The following is a 20,127-nucleotide window of genomic DNA, read 5'->3' as shown; positions in this document are numbered from 1 at the left end:
TCCTGGAACGACCAGCCTCCCTGAGGGGATGGGTTAGTTTCTTGTTTCTTGTAGCCTTTCACAGGTGGGCAGGGTTCCCTGAGGCAGGCCATTCTGTATGATTATAATAACAAAAGCAACGAAAAGCAAAGGTTAAAGTCAAAGAAACAGATCCAACGTAGAGTTGATTTAGCTCTTCCCGGTTACATGACCATGTATATGAAATGTCCAGGGTGGGCAAACACATGGAGACAGAAAGATTAGTGGTTGCTAGGGGTTGGGGAAGTGGGGAATGAGGGGAATGACCACTAATGGGTACAAGGCTTCTTTGGGAGATTATGAAAATGTCGTGAAATTAAATGGTGGTGATGGTTGTGCAACTCTGAATATACTAAAAATCATTGAATTCATACTTTAAAGGCATGAGCTTTATAGTTGTAAATTATAACTTAGCAAGTTGTATTTTAAAATGTATCCTTAATGAGATACCACTGCTTTACAATTATATTTTTCATTCTCTAGTTAGAAGTAGGATCTAGCAGAGTTAGTTCCCTTTTTACTTTTTTAAGTCATATTTGTTTGCTTTTTAAACAAAAATATGTTTCTGTAGAGTATTCTGGCTTCCTTATGTTGTATGTCAACTTGTCACCATAATTATACCTTTTGAAACATACTGTATCAGAGTACATGCAGTAGAGAATCTGGGCTCTCAAGTCAGACTCAAGGAGGAAATTTACAGGCTCTCTGGTCTTGGGCAAGTAATTTAATCTCACCTAATCTTGGTTTCCTTATCTGTTGTGAGTACTAAATAAGACATAATCTGTAAAGTTCTATTAATAATGTCTGGCACAGAATAAGCTCAATAAATATTAGCTATTGTTACTGTTAGTTTTACAGTTAATCATTATTAAATCTCTCTCTAGATGTATCTGTTCATATTAGGGACATGGCTTCCTTCAGAATAAAACCTAGAAACTTTTTTGAAAAACAGATCTTAACGTATTTATTTTTCCCCTGGTTTAAAAAGAAGATAAACAGGAAAAAAAAAAAAGCACCAGTAAATAGTTTATAGATAGCCTCATATCTGTTTAAAAGGGTGGTCTCAAGAACTCTTCCAATCCAAGATTCTACGAATACTGAGATTCTTCTCCTGATGTTAAATTTTAAATTTCCTCCCCTTTCCCCTCAACTTTTCTATCCCCTTTCAAGTTTTCCTTCTTCTACTCCTGTGTCCATTTCTTTCTTTGTCTTTTTTTTCTTGGACCTATGAGATTTATTTTTAATTAAGAAACAATATATAAATGCACCCTCCGTAAGGAAGAACAAAAATCTTAGGCTACAGACCCCCTTGCCCACCAGTTCCAGCCCTGGTGTTCTCCTGCACCCTCCCTTATACCCACCCCCATTCCCCAGGTAACTGTTATTGAATTCTTGCACGTGTTCACTGTGCGCCAGTGGAGGCCGTTTTCCACAAGGTTGTTAGGATATCAAAGCTGAGAGAGGCTCTACCGTTCCACCATACGGTGGCTTCAGGCTTCACGGAGGCACGGAGTTCTCTTACCAGTTATTCTAGACTTTGACCCGGAAGTGACGCACATGACGCACACCGCTTCTGCTAGAAGTACTGCAGTCATGTGGTCCAAGCCCACTCTAGGGAGTTGCAAAGTGTGGTCTGACGTTTGCCAGGAAGGAGAGGAGGACTAGATAGCCGGAGGACCAGGGGTGTCTACCAGAGCCTATACTTCTTCTTCTTTTTTTTTTCTTCCTTTTCCTGTAGTTTCTTGTTTTAGTGTGAGCCTCATAAACTCAGTTGGAGTGGCTTCTCCCCACATTTTTTTTTTAATAAGGTGGGAATAGTTTTTATGAGGTGGGAATTATCTGTACCTTGAAATCTTGATAGAATTCTCCAGTAAAACTATCTGGGCTTGATGCCTTGTTTTTGTGGGTAGATTTTCAATTACCATTTCAACTTCTATAGTTATTGGTCAGGGTTTTACTATTTGGGGGGGATCAATTTTGACAATTTATATGTTTCTGAAAGAAATGTTCGTTTTAGCCATTGTTTTAAAGTTGTGCCTTTGGTGCATAGAGTTATCAGACTTTTTTTTTGCGGTACGCGGGCCTCTCACCGCTGTGGCCTCTTCCGTTGCGGAGCACAGGCTCCGGACGCGCAGGCTCAGTGGCCATGGCTCACGGGCCCAGCCGCTCCGCGGCATGTGGGATCTTCCCGGACCGGGGCACGAACCCGTGTCTCCTGCATCGGCAGGCGGACTCTCAACCACTGCACCACCAGGGAAGCCCCAAAGACTTTTTGACTTTAGCTATTCTAGCGGGCATGTGGTGGTACTTCATTTGTGGTTTTCATTTGCATTTCACTGATGATTAATGATGTTGAGCATGTTTTCACGTGTTTATTGACCATTCATTCTTTGATGAAGTGCCTATGTTTTTTGCCCATTTTAAACTTGGGTTGTTTTTCTTATGATTATTGAGTTGTGAAGAGTTCTTTATAAATTCTGCATACCAGTCTTTTGCCAGATGCACGCACTGTGAAGATTTTCTCCTGACTGGGAGAATTTTCTCCTGCCTTTGCATTCTCTTTTTCTTTTTAAAATTTATTTATTTATTGGCTGCGTTGGGTCTTCGTTGCTGCGTGCGGGCTTTCTCTAGTTGCCGTGAGTGGGGGCTACTCATTGTTGCGGTGCGCGGGCTTCTCATTGCGGTGGCTTCTCTTTGTTGCGGAGCATGGGCTCTAGAGCATGCGGGCTGCGGTAGTTGTGGCACGAGGGCTCAGTAGTTGTGGCTTGCGGGCCCTAGCGTGCAAGCTCAGTAGTTGTGGCACATGGGCTTAGTTGCTCCGTGGCATGTGGGATCTTCCCGGTCCAGGGCTCTAACCTGTGTCCCCTGAATTGGCAGGTGGATTCTTAACCACTGCACCACCAGGGAAGTCCCACCTTTGCATTTTCTTAATGATACCTCGTGTTTATGTTTAAGTCTATGCTCCATTTCAAGTCAATTTTTGTGTATGATGTATGGTAAGGGTTGTTTATTTGTACCCCCCAAGGGTATCCCATTTATTTCAACTGGATGGCCCATTTTCCAGTCTGTTTTTTGCTTTTTCCTCATTGGATTATCTTGGCACCTTTGATGACTATCAATTGATCTCATACCTATGGGTTTATATTTGGGCTTTCTATTCTGTTCTATTGATTTTTATGATTGATTTAGAAATATTTAAATGTAAAGCTCACTGAATTCTCACAAACTGAACACACATGTGTAATCAGTGCCCAGATCAAGAAGCAGAGCCTGGCTAGTTCCCCACATACGTTATTCATGATCCCTTCTAGTTATTACTTTTCCTGCTAAAGGATAATCACACCTGACTTCAACAGTGTACATTAGTCTGACTGTTTTTGTGCTTTATATAAATGACATCATACAATATATTTTATGTTTTTCATTGAATATTGTGTTTGTGAGACTCATTCATAATTCTGTGTAGTTTGTTTTTCTCATTGCTGTATAATATTCTATTTTATGAATGCCACAACTTCTTTATTCATTGTACTATTGACGATCATCTCAATGGTACATGACTAACATATGTCTAAGTGTTTTTCTGTTAATTACATACCTAAGTAGGCATTGCTGGGTCAAGATCTTTTTTTTTTTTAATTTAAATGATCTTATGAATCCGATACTGACCATGTAGACTTAAATTTTTTAATGTTGTAACAAATTGTTTCAGTCTTAATACTCAGTCGTCTTAAGGAGCATAATTCAGTGAGGTACGTGCATTTCATTCATGGATGGATCAAGTTCTTGTCTCCATCACTAACTTTTCAAGGTCACCTTGAGCAAGTTGTTCAATCTCCTGCTCTTCTATTTTTCTTGACTAAACTGAGCATACTAACTTTACCCTGACTTATGTTGTGATGTGAATAATGATTAGCTTTGTAATTATAGAAGATTTTATGGTAAAACCATGCCAAATGATACCTTTAAATACTTCAGTGCTTTAGAAACTAGCACTATAAAATGATAATAAGAAAGCAATGATAAGGGACTTCGAGGCAATTTCGTATTGTGGGTTTTTCATGGCCATGTGTGGGGATATTTGCATGTGTTACTTTGCTAAACTCTGTCCTCCCCTTTCGGTATTCTGTTGACCTTTCTATGCATCAAATTAATAAACCCTCATTTGTCAGCTCAGTAACTGAAAGAAAATGTGGACAGAACTTTCTCTGGCTATGATTTATTAATTACTACTTTTTCCTTGCTGATTTGTTTTAGGTCGGGACTGATTATTAGGTTGTAGGTGAGTTTGCTTAACTCTAGCTTTCTTCCCAGGAAATCCCTCCATTTCCCCTTTACCCTCAGCAGTTATCACCTTGTTTAAAATGACGTAGTTAGAAGAGCACAGCTTCATTGTCTATTAACAGGTCTTTAGAAGTCAGATGGGTGAGGATGTTTGGGGTTATGCCAGGTTCTCCTGGCTGTTAACCCTGGATTATCTCCTGTTAATGGAGTTTGTCCAGTTTCCTTCTAGGGTGACAATCAAATATAATTCACTGAATGACAAGCTTTTTGGGGTTAAAATTCATCTCCTTCCTGACAAAGTTGAGTTTTATTTTACAGTGTATAGCCTTAGGAAGATAGTTCAAGCTTGAGAAGTCAATTTTAAGCAGTTGTTTAAAAGGAAAAAAAAGAAAAGAAAAGAAAAGATGATCTTAGTTTACTTTCCTTAAAAGTCAAACCTTCAGACATGAGAAGTATCCCAGGACAAGCACCTTTTTGTTTTGTTTTGTTCTTCATGGAATTCTCAGAGCTTGAAACAGGGCTTGGCCAATGGTGGGTCATCAGCGGATGTTTGTTAAATGGATAAACGGATGCACTAGGCAAAAGCAGCAGCTTTTACTAACTGACTTTAGTTGGTCAAGTTATGTGATCTTGTAAAGCCCCAGTTTGCTCATCAGGAAAATGAATATAATAGTAACTATCTCATGGAATTGTGGCGTTGAAAAAACAGGATCGTGCTTGTCAGACACTTAGGGTTGTGCCTAATTACCTTGTAAGCATCTGATACATTTTAGCTGCTGTTATTAGGTCTAGGAAGGGGAATTAGATTGTATTTTGAAAGGTTGGCAAAACAATGACAAAGTTTCCAAACCTTCCAAACCTCCCACTGAGATTCCATTGATAGATTTCATCCAGTGTTTTTGGCAGATGAATTGGTCAGATGGTTGCCTGGGAGACAGTCTGCTTTCCAGGGTGGCTTTGGAAGCTCAAGTTGCAAATTGCTCCTTAGTTCCTGGTTGTAAAATCACCATGAGCTTTTCAGGAAATGAGATACTAGACATCGGGGCTGAAGTCTTGGAGTTTTATTTTTTAAGTTTTGGAGTTAATAAACGTTGTCATCACATATGGCTTTTGAATAAGGACACTTGAAAGAAAAGTGTCTTTATTCAAAAGAAGAACGTATTTAGGGAGACAACATTGATGATTAACTGATCAAAGGAATTGATTAACTTTGGAATATAACTTTAATTATTTAGATAAAACTTTCTCTAATGGAAACCTGAATTTTCCTATATTCTTAGCAAGGGAATATGCTTCTACCTAGAAAATCCCCCTAATTCTTCTTGAAGTCTTTGTTCCACTCTGATGTGGTTGAAAAACATCCCATTTGGTTTATTTAAGACAGAAACAGGATCTGTAATAGAAATTAAATGAGCTATTTTTCTTATCTTCCAAGGCAAAGGTGCTTAGCCTGTAATACTTGGGAAAAGAAAAATCAAACAAAAGCCAACAGTAGCTTTGGAAATTGCTTCCTCTGAGGCCTGTCCTCTTCCTTCACCCAGGAAGCAGTCATCCTCCTGTAGATTTTGTGGGGCAAATCCAGGATGTCAAGAAAAGCAACATTTTAAGATTAAAGTTTAAATTTTTTTTAAATTTAAGTTTAAAAAAATTAAAAAATGTCCCTCAGTTATAGATTTTCTTGGAATGTAATATCCTCATCAGTCCTTGAAAATCATCCCTTAAGTTGTAAAAATGGCTTCGTTCATTAATGAGGGCTTTGTGCAAATAAAAAGTTCCAAACGTCCTCTGGACTTCATTACTTCTTTCTAACATGTGCTGCGTTTCTCCCTCACTGTCATGTACTCTTTGGCTTTGGAACTGCAGGGGGACATTTTTATCCTTAGTGCCAACCAAATGTCACTAATGAAATAGCATAAACTCATTCTGAAGAACATCATCTATCAGGTAGCTGAGTGTGTGAGCAAATCTGCCAGGCCCTGGACCCCTGGTGGAGTATGGGGTGGCAGTCAGACACCACAGTGGAGGCTCCAGGAAAACTGTCTCATTCATTCATTCACTCACTCATTTATTTCAGCAAACGTTTATTGAGCATTTAATTGATGCCAGGTCCCGTGCTCCATGCTAGGAATGTAATGGTTCAAAAAAATAGTTTCTTCCTTCTTAGTGCTTATGTCCTAGTCAGTAGTTAGACAGTGAAGGAAAGGGGGGGAAAAAAGGTTATTACCTAATAAACCTAATGTTTACTCAGCAAATATTGTAGAAGTTAACCTTTCTGTGCCAGGCACCATACCAAGCTCTGGACACAGTAGTGCCTACAAAAGACACAGTCTTTGTTTCTGTGGACATTTTTGTGGGGGAGAGGCAGACATGAAGCAGCATAAAAATAATAGAGGCTTTAATTTCAAGCTCTGATAACAGCGACGATGCTGCTGTGATAGTGTAATATGGAATGGGGTAGAAGTGGGGCTGGCTACTTAATCTTTCTGAGTCTTAGTAATTTAGCCAATGAAAGTGGAAAAAGTGACAGCTTCCCTTCATGTCCACTTGCCTCATCCTGTAAAGGTTAGGTGGAAAACAAAGTAGGTAAAAGCCCCAGGGGCACAGGCATAGGCGCGGGCACAGCCCCTGGTCTTTGGAGCTGAGCACTGCCCCCTGAGAAGAGGCAGAGTCTCTGCCACAGCAGCCCTGCCGCACCCGCCCCCCCCCCCCCCGCCCCCAGCAGGGTTTGGGAGTATGGGCTGAACTCTGCCACACTTCTGAGCTCAAATAATTCACGGTATTTTGTCCCTTATCTTTTACTTGAATACACGTATAGAAGATGAAGCTACAACACGTTTGGAAGCCCATCTAAGGACTGTCAGTTTCCCAGAGTAACCCTCACCTCCAAAGCCGACAGGGACAGCTTGTGGTTGCTAAAGTGTGTTTTGTTAACTTAAACCATTTTCCCTGCAGAGAAGAAATCATTTTATTTATTTTATTGAAGTATAGTTGATTTACAAGGTTGTGTTAATTTCTACTGTACAGCAGAGTGATTCAGTTATACATATATACATACATTCTTTTTCATTTTCTTTTCCATTCTGGTTTATCACAGGGTATTGGATATAGTTCCCTGTGCTCTACAGTAGGACCTTGTTTTTTAAGAAATCATTTTATCATCGAATGGTATCTGAAGAGTGGAAACATGTATGTGTCTTGTGTGTGTGTCTAAACTTACTGAGTAGGATTTATTGGTAAAAAAGAGTTATTTATTTCATTAAGCAAATAATGGAACAGAGTTCAGCTCTGTATGGATTGAAGATTTTGGCATTTTAAGTCTGTTGATATAACTGAAATGTGATTCTTTTCCCCCCACTTAATGCAAATTTGAGGAGTTCCTAAAGTATGAGAATTGATAGATGAGTGACTCTGGTCTAGAAAATGGCATGTTAGTGAAAACACACTGATCAGGAAAACTTCCTCTTTGCCTTTAGCCAGGATTCTGTTTTTACCCCTTTTTGCAGTTTAAAGGATTTTTTCCCCAAGTTGATTTAAAAAAAGAAATGAGTTTTAGACTTAAAAGTTAGATGAGGGGGACTTCCCTGGTGGCACAGTGGTTAAGAATCCGCCTGCCAGTGCAGGGGGCATTGGTTCAAGTCCTGGTCTGGGAGGATCCCACATGCCGCGGAGCAACTAAAAAAAAAGAAGTTAGCTGAGGTAGACAGGTAATAACATACATTAAGTGCACATTTATGTGCTGGCACTTATCCTAGGTGGGAAATTATATTTCCTAATGAATTAAAATTTCACTTAGATGTTTAAAGTTATTGAGATACGTTAGTTTTCTATATTTTTATCACTGTTTCTGTGTTTGGCTTTTTGTTTCTGGTTCATCATAGTCTGTGTCATCTGCCTGTTGGGTGGCCAGCACCACGTGAAGCCCATGTCTAAAGGGGTGGAAGACAGGGTCGGGGCAGGGGTTCCTTCTTCAGAAGAACTTAGCTGGGGGCACAAAGCCCCCTGAATGCAGAGACCTTGAGCGCTCAACTCTGTGGCCCTTCAAGTAAATGGGAGCAAAAAGAAGGAAGAGATTGCTGGTGGCTAGAGAAGGGATTCCCAGATCAGTCAAAACATTTATGTAATTGTGGCTATCAAGCTAAAATTGCCAACTTTTTGTCATGCCAAGTCACTGTTGAAATTATCACCATTTTTTGTTACCTCATTTCATTAAGGGGAAGCTATTTTAACATGAAAAAAAGAGAAAAGACATTACACTAGAACAAAGGGCGGGCATTTAAAATAAATTAGTTCAGTTTTATGAAAACCTCCACGATAGCGTCCTTATCTTTTTAATTTCGGCACTAGTGAAAATGTTATCACAGAGTGGTATTTAAGAAACACTGGCCTGAATGAGACGTCACTGAGAAAGTGGACTTTGCCTGGACCAAGCACAGCGAAGAGAGAGGGGTTGTCAAATGCATCAAGGACTGGGAAAAATCACCTGGAGGTGGTAATGGCTGGGGCCCACAGGAGGGGCGATGAAGGATAGTGGGAAATGTAAGTGACTAGGGAATGGGGCACTTTAAAACCCAGGGAGAAATTCAGGTTTGCCGTATGTACAATGCAGAGCCATTGGAGCTTTTTGAGCCTCAGAACATGAAAATGGCATTTCAAAAGATCGATCTGGTGGCTTAATGTCCTGTGAACTTGGGAGGTTTGAGTGGGGGCTGGGGGCCCTGTTGCGCTTAGATTAAGTTGCGAGTGGGTGGAGCCCAGAATAGGAGAGTGGGTACACAGGTAGGGGAAAGGTCAAGTTCAAGAAACTTCAGAAGAAAGAAAAGATAGGACTTGGTGACACACATAAACATAAGAGGAGGAGGACTGAAAATGACAGCCAAAGTTTCTAGCCTTGGAGAATTGAAAAATAGTGGAAATATTGACACAAATTAGAAAATATATGTAATTTTATTTATTTATTTATTGAAGTATAGTTAATTTACAGTGTCATGTTAGTTTCAGGTGTACAGCACAGTGATTCATTTATATATATATATATATATAGTTATGTATATATCCATATATATGTTCTTTTTCAGATTCTTTTCTCTTATAGGTTATTACAAAATATTGAGTAGAGTTCCCTGTGCTCTACAGTAGGTCCTTGTTGGTTATCTATTTTATATATAGTAGTGTGTATTTGTTAATCCCAACCTCCTAATTTATCCCTCTCCCTGACAATTTCTTAGTTGATGTAATAAAGTACTAAATTTGTGTTGTTGTAGCTTATCCTGGGAGTGGGTGAAACCACAAATAGTATTTTGGGGACCCTATGCTTCTGTCAGGGACCTGGTAAAGAAGTTTGATTTACTAATTGAATGTTAGCAAAACATTTCTTTCCCATGTGTTTTCAGAAGCTAAGTGAACATTATGTACTTTGTTCTTTCTTTATCCCCCCAAATTAGGAAACTATGGTATGTGATTAGGAAATTATGGATTTAGACATGATTTGTCCAAAGAAGAGGGGCACTTCAGAGTTGGAGCTGAAGAAACCATGCGGTAGTATACTCTGAAAAAATAAGCTTCATTTTCTCTAAGAGTAAATGTCTCTTTTGCTCACTGTTGTATCCCCAGAATCTCACTCATAATTGGTGCATATTTCTTTAAAAATGAGTGGTAGATCTAGATAGAGTGGATTTTATGCTGTGTAATAAATTATCTTTTATCATATCTGGTAGAGAGGACAAAGAGAATTCTATCTCAAGATCACAAAATTTTTCTACTAGGAGAAATCATATGCCATGAACTAAACTCAGTGTGACCCTAAATGATCTTTGCACAAAATCGAGGCAAAGTTCTCTTTGTGCTGACTCTGTTGAAACCTTCTCCACTTTTTGATATAACCAAATTCCACTGGAATGACCCTTAAATTAAGACATTGCTAATCTTGTACATATGAACAAGACATTGCTAGTCTTATACATATGAACATATGTACATAATCTTTTTGAGATGTTACCAGAATTCTTCCAGTCAGAAGCAATCCAGCATCAGCACCTTGGAAAAACAAGAGCCCCGAGCTGGTTGGATAATGTTTGAGACTGGAGGTGAGGGCAGTTGGGGTCAGAGCCTGACAGGTCTGGAGTTTTGCAATGGGAAGCCGCTGGGGAATTTCTAAAAAGGAAAAAGACATGAGATTTAAATTTTGAAGAGATGACTTTGTGATAGCTGATGTTGGGAGCTTGAACAAGGGTGGAGATGGTGAGAAGTCAGCACACCTGAGAGAGGCTGGGAAGTCAAAGCATGGCGCACAGATTTCTGGCCTGTACAGCAGATGGGTGTTGCTGATGATCTGAAGTCATGAACCCTGGGCGAGGACCAGGTTTCTAGGCAGATTGGGAAGATTTCAACTTAAGATTTGGAAGCAGCTGTGTAAAAGCAAAGGGAAGTGGAAGGAAACAGGACATCACAGGCCTATTTGAGGAGAGTTGAAAAAGGTGGCAGATTTAGAATTATCGTAAGAAAATTAATCGCTTTCCTATAACCAAATAACAATTGAAAAGTGCAATAAAAAAAAAGAAAAGGTATCTTGACGATTTAAAAAAAGAAAAAGAAAGTGCAATGAAAGGAACTCTCCCATTTACAATAGTAACAAAAACCAAAACACTTAAGAGTAAACCCAATTAGAAATGTGGAAAACGTTTATGATATATACGTTATGAAAGCGTCACTTAAAGGCATTAAAGAAGAATTTAATAAATGGATAAAAATGCTACATTCAAGAATGGGAATACTTAATATTGTAAAGAGGTAAATTCCCCTCAACTTTATTTATGAAGTCATTTTTTTAAACTTGCTGAAAATAATTCTAAAGTTAAATGGGAAAAAATAAGCATGTGAGACTAGCCAGGAAAATGCTAAACAAAGAGTAATGATGAGGTTTTAGAGGCATGCAGTTTCTATTTACACATCTGTGAGTTTTCATATTTTCATAAGTACATATTACCTTTGTAATTAGAGAAACAAGAAATAAAACACTAACAGGAGCTGTAATAAATTATGATCTAGCCACAAAAAAGACGGAAGAGTTTGTATATGTGTGTGTGTGTGTGTGTGTGTGTGTGTGTGTGTGTGTTTCCACTGGAAAGCAATGGTATAAGGATTACACTGAGGAGGAAATATTAATACTGACTATACAGAAATAAAAAGGATTATCAGAAGATACTGTAAACAACTGTGTGCCAACAAATTGATAACTTAAGTGAAATTGACAAGTTTCTAGAAAGCCATAATCCTACCAAAGCTGATTTGAGAAGAAATGGAAAATCTGAATAGACCTATAAAGAGTGAAGAAATTATGGATTAGTAATTGAAAACACTTTCTACAAAGAAAAGCCCAGGCATGGTAAAAGGATCAGTTATGCACCATAACCAGGTAGACTTTATTGGTTTGGCCAAAAAGTTTGTTTGGGTTTTTCCATAAGACATTACAGAAAAACCCGAATGAACTTTTTGGCCAACCCAATATCTCAGACTGTTAGGTTGGTTTAACATTGAAAATCAGTTAATGTACTACATATATCAATAGGTAAAGGACAAACACCAGATGATCATCTCAAGAGATGTAGAAAAAGCATCTGACAAATGCTAACACCTCTTCATGATAAAGGCACTCAATACGCTTGGAACAGAAGGAAATTTCCCCAACCTAATAAAGGGCATCTATGAAAAGCCCACAGCTACCGTCATACTCAATGGTTGAAAAATTGAATGCTTTCCTCCGAAGATCAGGAACAAGACAAGGATGTCCAGCCCTTCTATTCAATATTGTATTGAGGGTACTGGGCAGTTAGACAAGGAAAAGAAAGAAAAGGCATCCAGATTTTGAAGGAAGAAGTAAAATTATCTTTATTTGTAGATGATGTGATCTTATATATGAAAATTCAAAAATATTAGAGATAATAAAGGAGTTCAACAAAGTCGAAAGATACAAGTTGAATATACAAAAGTCAGTTGTATTTCTGTACACTAGAAATGAACAATCTGAAAATGAAATTAAGAAAACAGTTCCAGTCGTTGGCTCGCAACTTTGGGGAGTTTCAAGCAGCCGCAGTGACGGCAGCAACTCTGGATGCAGGAAACGTCTGGTCCGGCTCTGGTAATGAGAGGCCCTAAGATCCCAGAGGTACCATATGAGAAGTCTGGAATGTGTTGGGGACTTGGCTTCCTGCAAACATCGGTTAAGAATCCGCCTGCCAATGCAGGGGACACGGGTTCTATCCCTGGTCCGGGAAGATCCCACATGCCACAGAACAACTAAGCCCGTATGTCACAACTACTGAGCCTGCGCTCTAGAGCCCGTGAGCCACAACTACTGAGCTCACATGCTGCAACTACTGAAGTGCACGCGCCTAGAGCCCGTGCTCTGCAACAAGAGGCCACCGCAATGAGAAGCCTGTGCACCACGACAAAGAGTAGCTCCCACTGGATGCAACTAGAGAAAGCCCATGCACAGCAACGAAGACCCAACACAACCAAAAATAAATAAATAAATAAAATTGATTCTTTAAAAAAAAACTGAAACTTTGTTTGAATTACTCCAAAGTTGATATCTTCTTCAAAAATAATAAAGAAGAAATATTGCAAAATTAAAAAAATTCCATTTATAATAGCATAAAAAATAATAAAATATTTAGGAATAGATTGAATAAAAGAAGTATAAAATGTATACTCTGAAAATTACAAAACAGTTAAAATTAAAGAAGACATAAATAAGTGGAAGAACATCTCTTGTTCACGGATTTGAAGATTTAATCTTGCTAAGATGACAATACTCCCTCAATTCACCTACAGCTTCAGTGAAATCCCCATCAAAATCCGGGCTGGCTTTTTTGTAGAAATTGACAAGCTGATCCTAAAATTCATATGACAGTTGAACAGATCCAGAATAGCCAAAACAATCTGGAAAAAGAACAACGTTTGAGCACTCATACCTCCCAGTTTCGAAACTTACCACAAAGCTATGGTAATTACTGTGGTCTGAATGCTTGTGTCCCCCTCAAATTCATAGGTTGAAACCCTAACCCCCAAAAGTGATAGTATTAGTAGGTGGGGCCTTTGGGGCAGGTACTTAAGTCATGAGGGTAGAATCCTAATGGGTAGGATTAGTGCCTTATAACAGAGATGCCAGAGAGATTCCTAGCCCCTTCTGCTCTGTATAAATACAATGAGAAGTCTGCAAACTGGAGGAAAGCCTTCACCCAACCATGCAGGTACCCTGATCTTGGACTTCCAGCCTCCAGAACAGTGAGAAATAAATGTTGTTTATAAGCTACCCAGTCCAATAGTATTTTGTTAGCAGACCGAATGGACTAAGACAGTAATCAAGACAGAGTGGTCATGGCATGAGGAGAGACCTGTAGATCAATGGAATAGAATTGAGTGACCACAAATAAGCTCTCACATTTACAGTGAATTGATTTCCAACAAGGGTGTTAAGATAATTCAGTGGGGAAAGAATAGGCTCTTTTTTTTTTTTAAGAATAGGCTTTTTAACAAATGTTGCTGATACAGCTGGATATCCACTTGCAAAGGAATGAAGTCAGACCCCTTCTTCACATCAAATACAAGAACGAACTCAAAATAGATCATAGACCTAAATGTCTATTTAAGAGCTAAAATTATAAAAGAAAGCTAAAAGTATAAAACCCTTAGAAGAAAATATAGGAGTAAATCTTTGAGACTTTTGGTTAGGCAAAGTCTTACTAGACATGACACCAAAAGCACAAGTAACCAAAGAAAACAGATGCATTGGACTTGATCAGGATTAAAAACTTTGGTGTTTCAAACAACGTATAAAGCCAGCCCACAGAGTAGGAGAATATTTGCAAATCACATATCTGATAAGGATATTTTATCTATAGATACGTAGATATTTATATACAGTTGTCTCTTGGTATCTGCTGGGGATTGGTTCCAGGACCACCACCCCCACCCTGCTGGATACTGAAATCCATGGATGCTCAAGTGCCTTACATAAAATGGCATAGTATTTGCACATAATCTATGCATATCCTCCCATATACTTTACATCATCTCTAGATTTCTTATAATACCTAATACAATGTAAACACTGTATAAATAGTTGCCTGGGGTGCAGCAAATTCATTTTGCTTTTTTGGAACTTTCTGGAATTAAAAAAATATATATTTTCATTTCATAGTTGGTTGAATCCATGGATGCGGAACCTGTGATATGGAGTTGTGGCAGGGTGAAACTGAATGTAGATATCTATAGATAAGGGTATTTAGAATATACAAAGAATTCTCACAACTCAATAATAAAAAGGCAAATAGCCCAATTTAAAAATGGGCAAAAAAAAAAATCTAAATAGAAATTTCTCCAAAGAAGATATATCAATAGCTAATAAAGCACACAAAAGGATGCTCAAAGTCATTAGTCATCAGAGATGAAAATTAGAACCACAGAGATATAAAACCACGGAGACCGACAATAACAAGTATTAGTGAAGATGGGGAGAAACTGGAACCCTCATACACTGCTGGTGGGAATTTAAAATGGTGCAGATGCTGTGGGAAACATTCTGCCAGTTCCTAAAAATGTTAAACATATAACTCAGCAACTTCATTCATAGGTTTACAAGAGAAATAAAAATATAAGTCTACACAACAACCTGGACAACATTATTCACAATAGCCAGAAAGTAGGAACAAGCCAAATGCCCATCACCTGATAAGTTGATAAAGAAAATATGGTATATCTATACAATAGAATATCACTCAGTCATGAGAAGGATTGAAGAACTGACTTCATGCTACAACATGGATGAACTTTAAAAACATGTTAAGTGAAAGAAGCCAGTCACAAAATACCACATATTCTATGATTCCACTTATGTGAAATGTCCAGAATAGGCAAATCCAGAGACATAAAGTAGATTAGTGGTTGCTAGGACTGGTGGGGTTTGAGGTTAAATAAAGAGTGATTGCTGATGGGTACAGGATTTCTTTTTTTGGGGATAATGAAAATGTTCTAAGTTGACTGTGCTGATGGTTATACAACCCAGTGAGTATATTACAAACCAATGAATTATACAATTCAAATGGATGAATTGTATAGTGTATGAATTATATCTTGATAAAAATTGTTGTATAAAAAAGTACTGGGGCTTCCCTGGTGGCGCAGTGGTTGAGAGTCCGCCTGCCGATGCAGGGGACACGGGTTCGTGCCCCGGTCTGGGAAGATCCCACATGCCGCAGAGCGGCTAGGCCCGTGAGCCATGGCTGCTGAGCCTGCGCATCCGGAGCCTGTGCTCTGCAAGGGGAGAGGCCACAACAGTGAGAGGCCCGCCTACCGCAAAAAAAAAAAAAAAAAAAAAAAAAAAAAAAAGTACTAAGTGAAAAGTTTGCAGAACAATATATGATATGAATATATTTTTGTGAAATAGTATAAATTCATAATAAAACACTATATTCTTAAAAATTAGCAAAATTTGTGAAGTTTGCATAAGTGTAAGAGACATTAGTGATATAGTAGCTTTAATCATGTAACAAATCTGGTGACAAAATTTCTTACCAGTAATCGATCCCCCCTCATTAATAAAATACTAACAACAATTAGTATTTATTGCATTCTTTCTGTATGCCAACATTGTGCGAAATTCTTATCATTCATTTTGTCTTTGTTTTTCACAACACTTGATGATGGCCCTGTATTTTCTGTAACTCTCCCCTTTCTCTCTCCAACATACCAAAGTTTATATTTACAAAATTGTATTATTTATCAGAATATCAAAAATGGACAGTTCCTTTTATTGTTAGCAGTAGCTATGAAGGTAAATACTGTAGGTCTTAACTGGAACTGGTATTAATGTGATCCTGTGAGTTTTAAGAGCACATTGATAAATCCATCTGCATGTGTTTAAATAAGATTTCAAGTTTAAACTAAAACATTTTGCATTTGTTATAGTTGATGCCCAATGGGAGGAGAAAGACTTCTTGTTACTTGTCAGCTTTTTGTTTAATGTAATGCTAAATTTGAAAGACAATCTATGGCAAAGATAATTTTGAGTTTTTTTTTCCCCATTGCAAATATAGGCTAGTGCCTCAGTCAGTTTGGGCCGCTATAACAAAATTCCATGGACTGGTGGCTTAAACAACAAACAATTATTCCTTGTAGTTCTGGAGGCTGCAAAAGCCACAGATCAAGGTGCTGACAGATTAGGTTCTTGGGGAGGGCCCTCTTCCTGCCTTCTTTCTTGCTGTGAGAGCAAGCTCTGTGGTCTCTTTTTTATAGGGGCACTAATCCCATCATGAAAGCCCCATCCCCATGACCTCATCTAAACCTAAGCACTTCTCAAAGACCCCACCTTTAAAAACATCACATTGCAGGCTAGAGCTTCATCATATGAATTTTGGGTGGGGATACGATTCCGTCCATAGCAACTAACTATGATGGAAATCTTGTCCATAAGTGCTAACCCTAGCATTTTTTTTGTTTGTGTTTAGTATTATGTGCCAAGAACCTTGCAAAGAAAGACTTCTTCAGTAAGTAAAACACCCATTTTTGCTCTCTTACAATATTAATGTTCTTCACATATTTCTGAAATTTAAAACTTAAAAAAAAAACCAACCCTGGGAGTATTCTTCTAAAAGTCCTGCCCTTTGCTGACTAGAAATCCACAGTTTGACAAGCTTCCTTTCCCAGTTGACTACCACATAGAGACTCCGTAGCTCCAAGGCACAGAATTTATAACTCATAGGAGAACAACTCTCTCTCATTCCCTATTCTGGCCACACCCTGTTTTCTCTGTCTTTCCATCCATTAATGTATTGCTTTCTGCTGGGTGAAGTATCCTCAGCTCCTATACAGACAAGACATTTTTCTATAAAACGTCTGGGTTTGAGTAAAATTGTTGGTCAAATTTGATCAATTAAATCACACTTTAAAAGCCTTGTAATTAAAGGAATTGTAATAAAAATATAAATGGAGGATCCTTTTCTAAAGGAAGGAATCACCTCATAAGAAGTTCACCTACTATAAAGTAGGTGCCTGCAGCATGATATTTTTCACACTCTTTCTGCCCTCACAAGAATGCTGCTCAGTTCCTAAGTGGTTCTACTCATGCTTTAAAGGTAAAGAAACTTAGGTTTGCAGGCTTTATTCAAGTAGCTAAGAAGCTCCAGAGTGATGGCTCACATCCAGGTCTATCTCTAAACCCTTACCTGGCCACCTCTCTGATCTTATAAACCTGTCTGATTCATACTCCAGCATTTAGGAACTTACCTAATTTAAAACTCGGTGAATACTTGCTTTCAGAGGTAAAACAGACGAAGACCAGTAAACAAGATTTCTAGGTATTATTATTTTTTAGAAAGTATAAATATAAGTAATTGTAGACACCTTTCCCTCCATTTAGCTAGCCCCACTGAGTGATCATCAGAAATGGAAATTTGAATTTAAGCCTATTTTTAGAGTTTTCATTTCTAGCCTCTAAAAATCTGAGGAGGATGTCATTCCGGGTTGTCTTTCTTAGAAAGCTTAATGGAAATAATTTATTTTGCTGATTGAAACTAACCTTAAACCTGAGAATAAAATATACCAGGGTAGTCTTCTTAATCAAATAGATGACCTTGAAGCTCGCTTTACTTGCGGGACTGGGTTCTGTCTTCTCATCCAGTGTGGCTGTCCCCTCTCCTCTAGGACTCCCTGACCCTTTTGCAAAGATCGTTGTGGATGGATCTGGGCAGTGCCACTCAACGGACACTGTGAAGAACACGTTGGACCCAAAGTGGAACCAGCACTACGATCTGTGAGTTGAATATCCTATAAGCCACTTGGGGAGCAGCAGGAAAGTTGGTATCTAACTTGTAAGAGAAGCATTTAATTTTCTTTTTTTAAAGAGATTATTAAACTTCTTACTGATAACAAACGTGGATGGCTAAACAAATACATACTGCCTACTTTTAGAATTCATATACTTGGAAGTTCTTGTGTTTGACATTTTCATACATTTTAATGGTTTGCTTCTGTAACTATGGTCTTCAAACTTTCAATCTCCTGGCCATACTAACAGGAAAAAAGGGCCATAGTTCAGGTCCTCTATATGCTACTGTTTTTTTCAGCAAAACCCTGAACATGGTTGTAAAATGCATTATTTGAAATACATTATTATTATTTTACATATTTATGATACAAATATATAATATATATATATTTCTGTTGATTTTTTAAAATTTTGCTTTTTAGTACAAATATATTTTCTGCAAGAGAAAATAAAGTTTGGTATGACTGGAGGTATATAAGCCCACACACCATCAGACAATTTCTTATATTCATTTGTTAAATGGATTGCACTTTGAAATTCTATTTTGTAGGCACCTATGTTTTCATGTCCCTGCTAAGAAATTTTTGTCCAAGTAATGCTGAGTGATTATTGGCTTTTTACTAACACAAATTGAACTGGGTTTGAGTGGGATTTTTAGCAGTTGGATCCTGAGGCTCATTTGCAGTTACACTGTGGCACCAGAAGTAGCCTGGAAAGTGGTTGTCAGTCCATGTCCTGAAAGCTCCCTTCTGTGGTTGACCTACACTGAGAGAAAGTGGCAGGTTTCCTGTCTGAGTTAGTGCCCTTTTGTGTACTTTGGGTGGATGGAGGGTTTGTAAGTAGTCCTTTGTTGCAAATTAGTATTCTCTATTAAGACTAATTGGTGGGTTTTTTTTTTTTTTTTTTGGCCACACCATGCAGTATGCAGGATCTTAGTTCTCCGACCAGGGATCGAACTGGTGCCCCTGCAGTGGAAGTGCAGAGTCTTAACCACTGGACTGCCAGGGAAGTCCTGGTGGGAACTTTTTTTTTTTTTTTTTTTTTGCGGTATGCGGGCCTCTCACTGTTGTGGCCTCTCCCGTTGCGGAGCACAGGCTCCGAATGCGCAGGCTCAGCGGCCATGGCTCACGGGCCCGCTCCGCGGCATATGGGATCCTCCCGGACCGGGGCACGAACCCGTATCCCCTGCATCGGCAGGCGGACTCTCAACCACTGCGCCACCAGGGAGGCCCCTGGTGGGAACTTTTGAATCCTGCCATTATCCTCTGGAAATATAAAAATATAGTAAATTTCTGTTAAAAGATTATTATCATTATGTGGTTGTCTACATGTGTTTCTTACATAACCGGTTGTAGTCCTTTCCCAGCCCATTGAAGTTAGTAGATATATACTTATTAAGCGCCTGTTAGCTGTGGATATAGAGCCAACATTATTTTAAAAGGATTCTTCTGGACTAACAAGTCAATCAGATAAAATCTCAATGGGCTATCGCAATTGAGAAATACAATTAAAAATGAGTTTGCATGTTGGTTTCAGATACGTTGGGAAAACAGATTCTATAACCATCAGCGTGTGGAACCACAAGAAAATTCACAAGAAGCAGGGAGCTGGCTTCCTGGGGTGCGTGCGGCTGCTCTCCAATGCCATCAGCAGATTAAAAGATACTGGATGTAAGAGCCCAACGTTTTTCTGTCTCTTAATGCAACTGAAGAAGGCTTATGGTGCATCATTTTTTATTTTATTTTTTTGAGTACTGAATACAGAATTCCTGCCTTCCTCTCTAGTTAACATTTCCCTGGGTTAAGTTTTGAATTGTTTGTTTGCAGACCAGCGTTTGGATCTATGCAAACTAAACCCCTCAGATACTGATGCAGTTCGTGGCCAAATAGTGGGTAAGAACTTTCTCATCTGTATAAAGAGATAACTTTTACAGACTTAACCTTCAGCTCTTCATCACTGAGAAAACACATAAAGGCACTGACCGATGGTGACATACTTCGAAG

General features: G+C 38.6%; 1 protein-coding gene across 9 annotated transcripts in view; it reads left to right on the top strand.

Moving 5' to 3' along the window:
• The window catches only part of SMURF1 (SMAD specific E3 ubiquitin protein ligase 1), a 103,215-nt gene that overhangs the window by 57,976 nt on the left and 25,112 nt on the right, over nucleotides 1-20,127 (top strand). For 4 of the 9 annotated variants that reach the window (XM_081257412.1, XM_081257410.1, XM_081257411.1 and 1 more), the window contains 5 exons: nucleotides 9,744-9,837; nucleotides 16,806-16,844; nucleotides 18,001-18,109; nucleotides 19,661-19,794; nucleotides 19,951-20,016. In XM_081257412.1, coding sequence (XP_081113538.1) covers nucleotides 9,771-9,837; nucleotides 16,806-16,844; nucleotides 18,001-18,109; nucleotides 19,661-19,794; nucleotides 19,951-20,016 — 415 coding nt within the window. In that variant the 5' untranslated portion in view covers nucleotides 9,744-9,770. Of the gene's footprint in view, nucleotides 1-9,743; nucleotides 9,838-9,909; nucleotides 10,386-16,805; nucleotides 16,845-18,000; nucleotides 18,110-19,660; nucleotides 19,795-19,950; nucleotides 20,017-20,127 lie in introns of those variants that run through there. The other 5 variants (XR_014017676.1, XM_081257407.1, XM_081257414.1 and 2 more) reach the window with 3 other exon arrangements.

Source organism: Mesoplodon bidens, assembly GCF_964165515.1.
Source record: "Mesoplodon bidens genome assembly, chromosome: 15".
Classification (NCBI taxonomy): domain Eukaryota; kingdom Metazoa; phylum Chordata; class Mammalia; order Artiodactyla; family Ziphiidae; genus Mesoplodon; species Mesoplodon bidens.
This window is presented reverse-complemented; position numbering and strand designations above follow the sequence as displayed.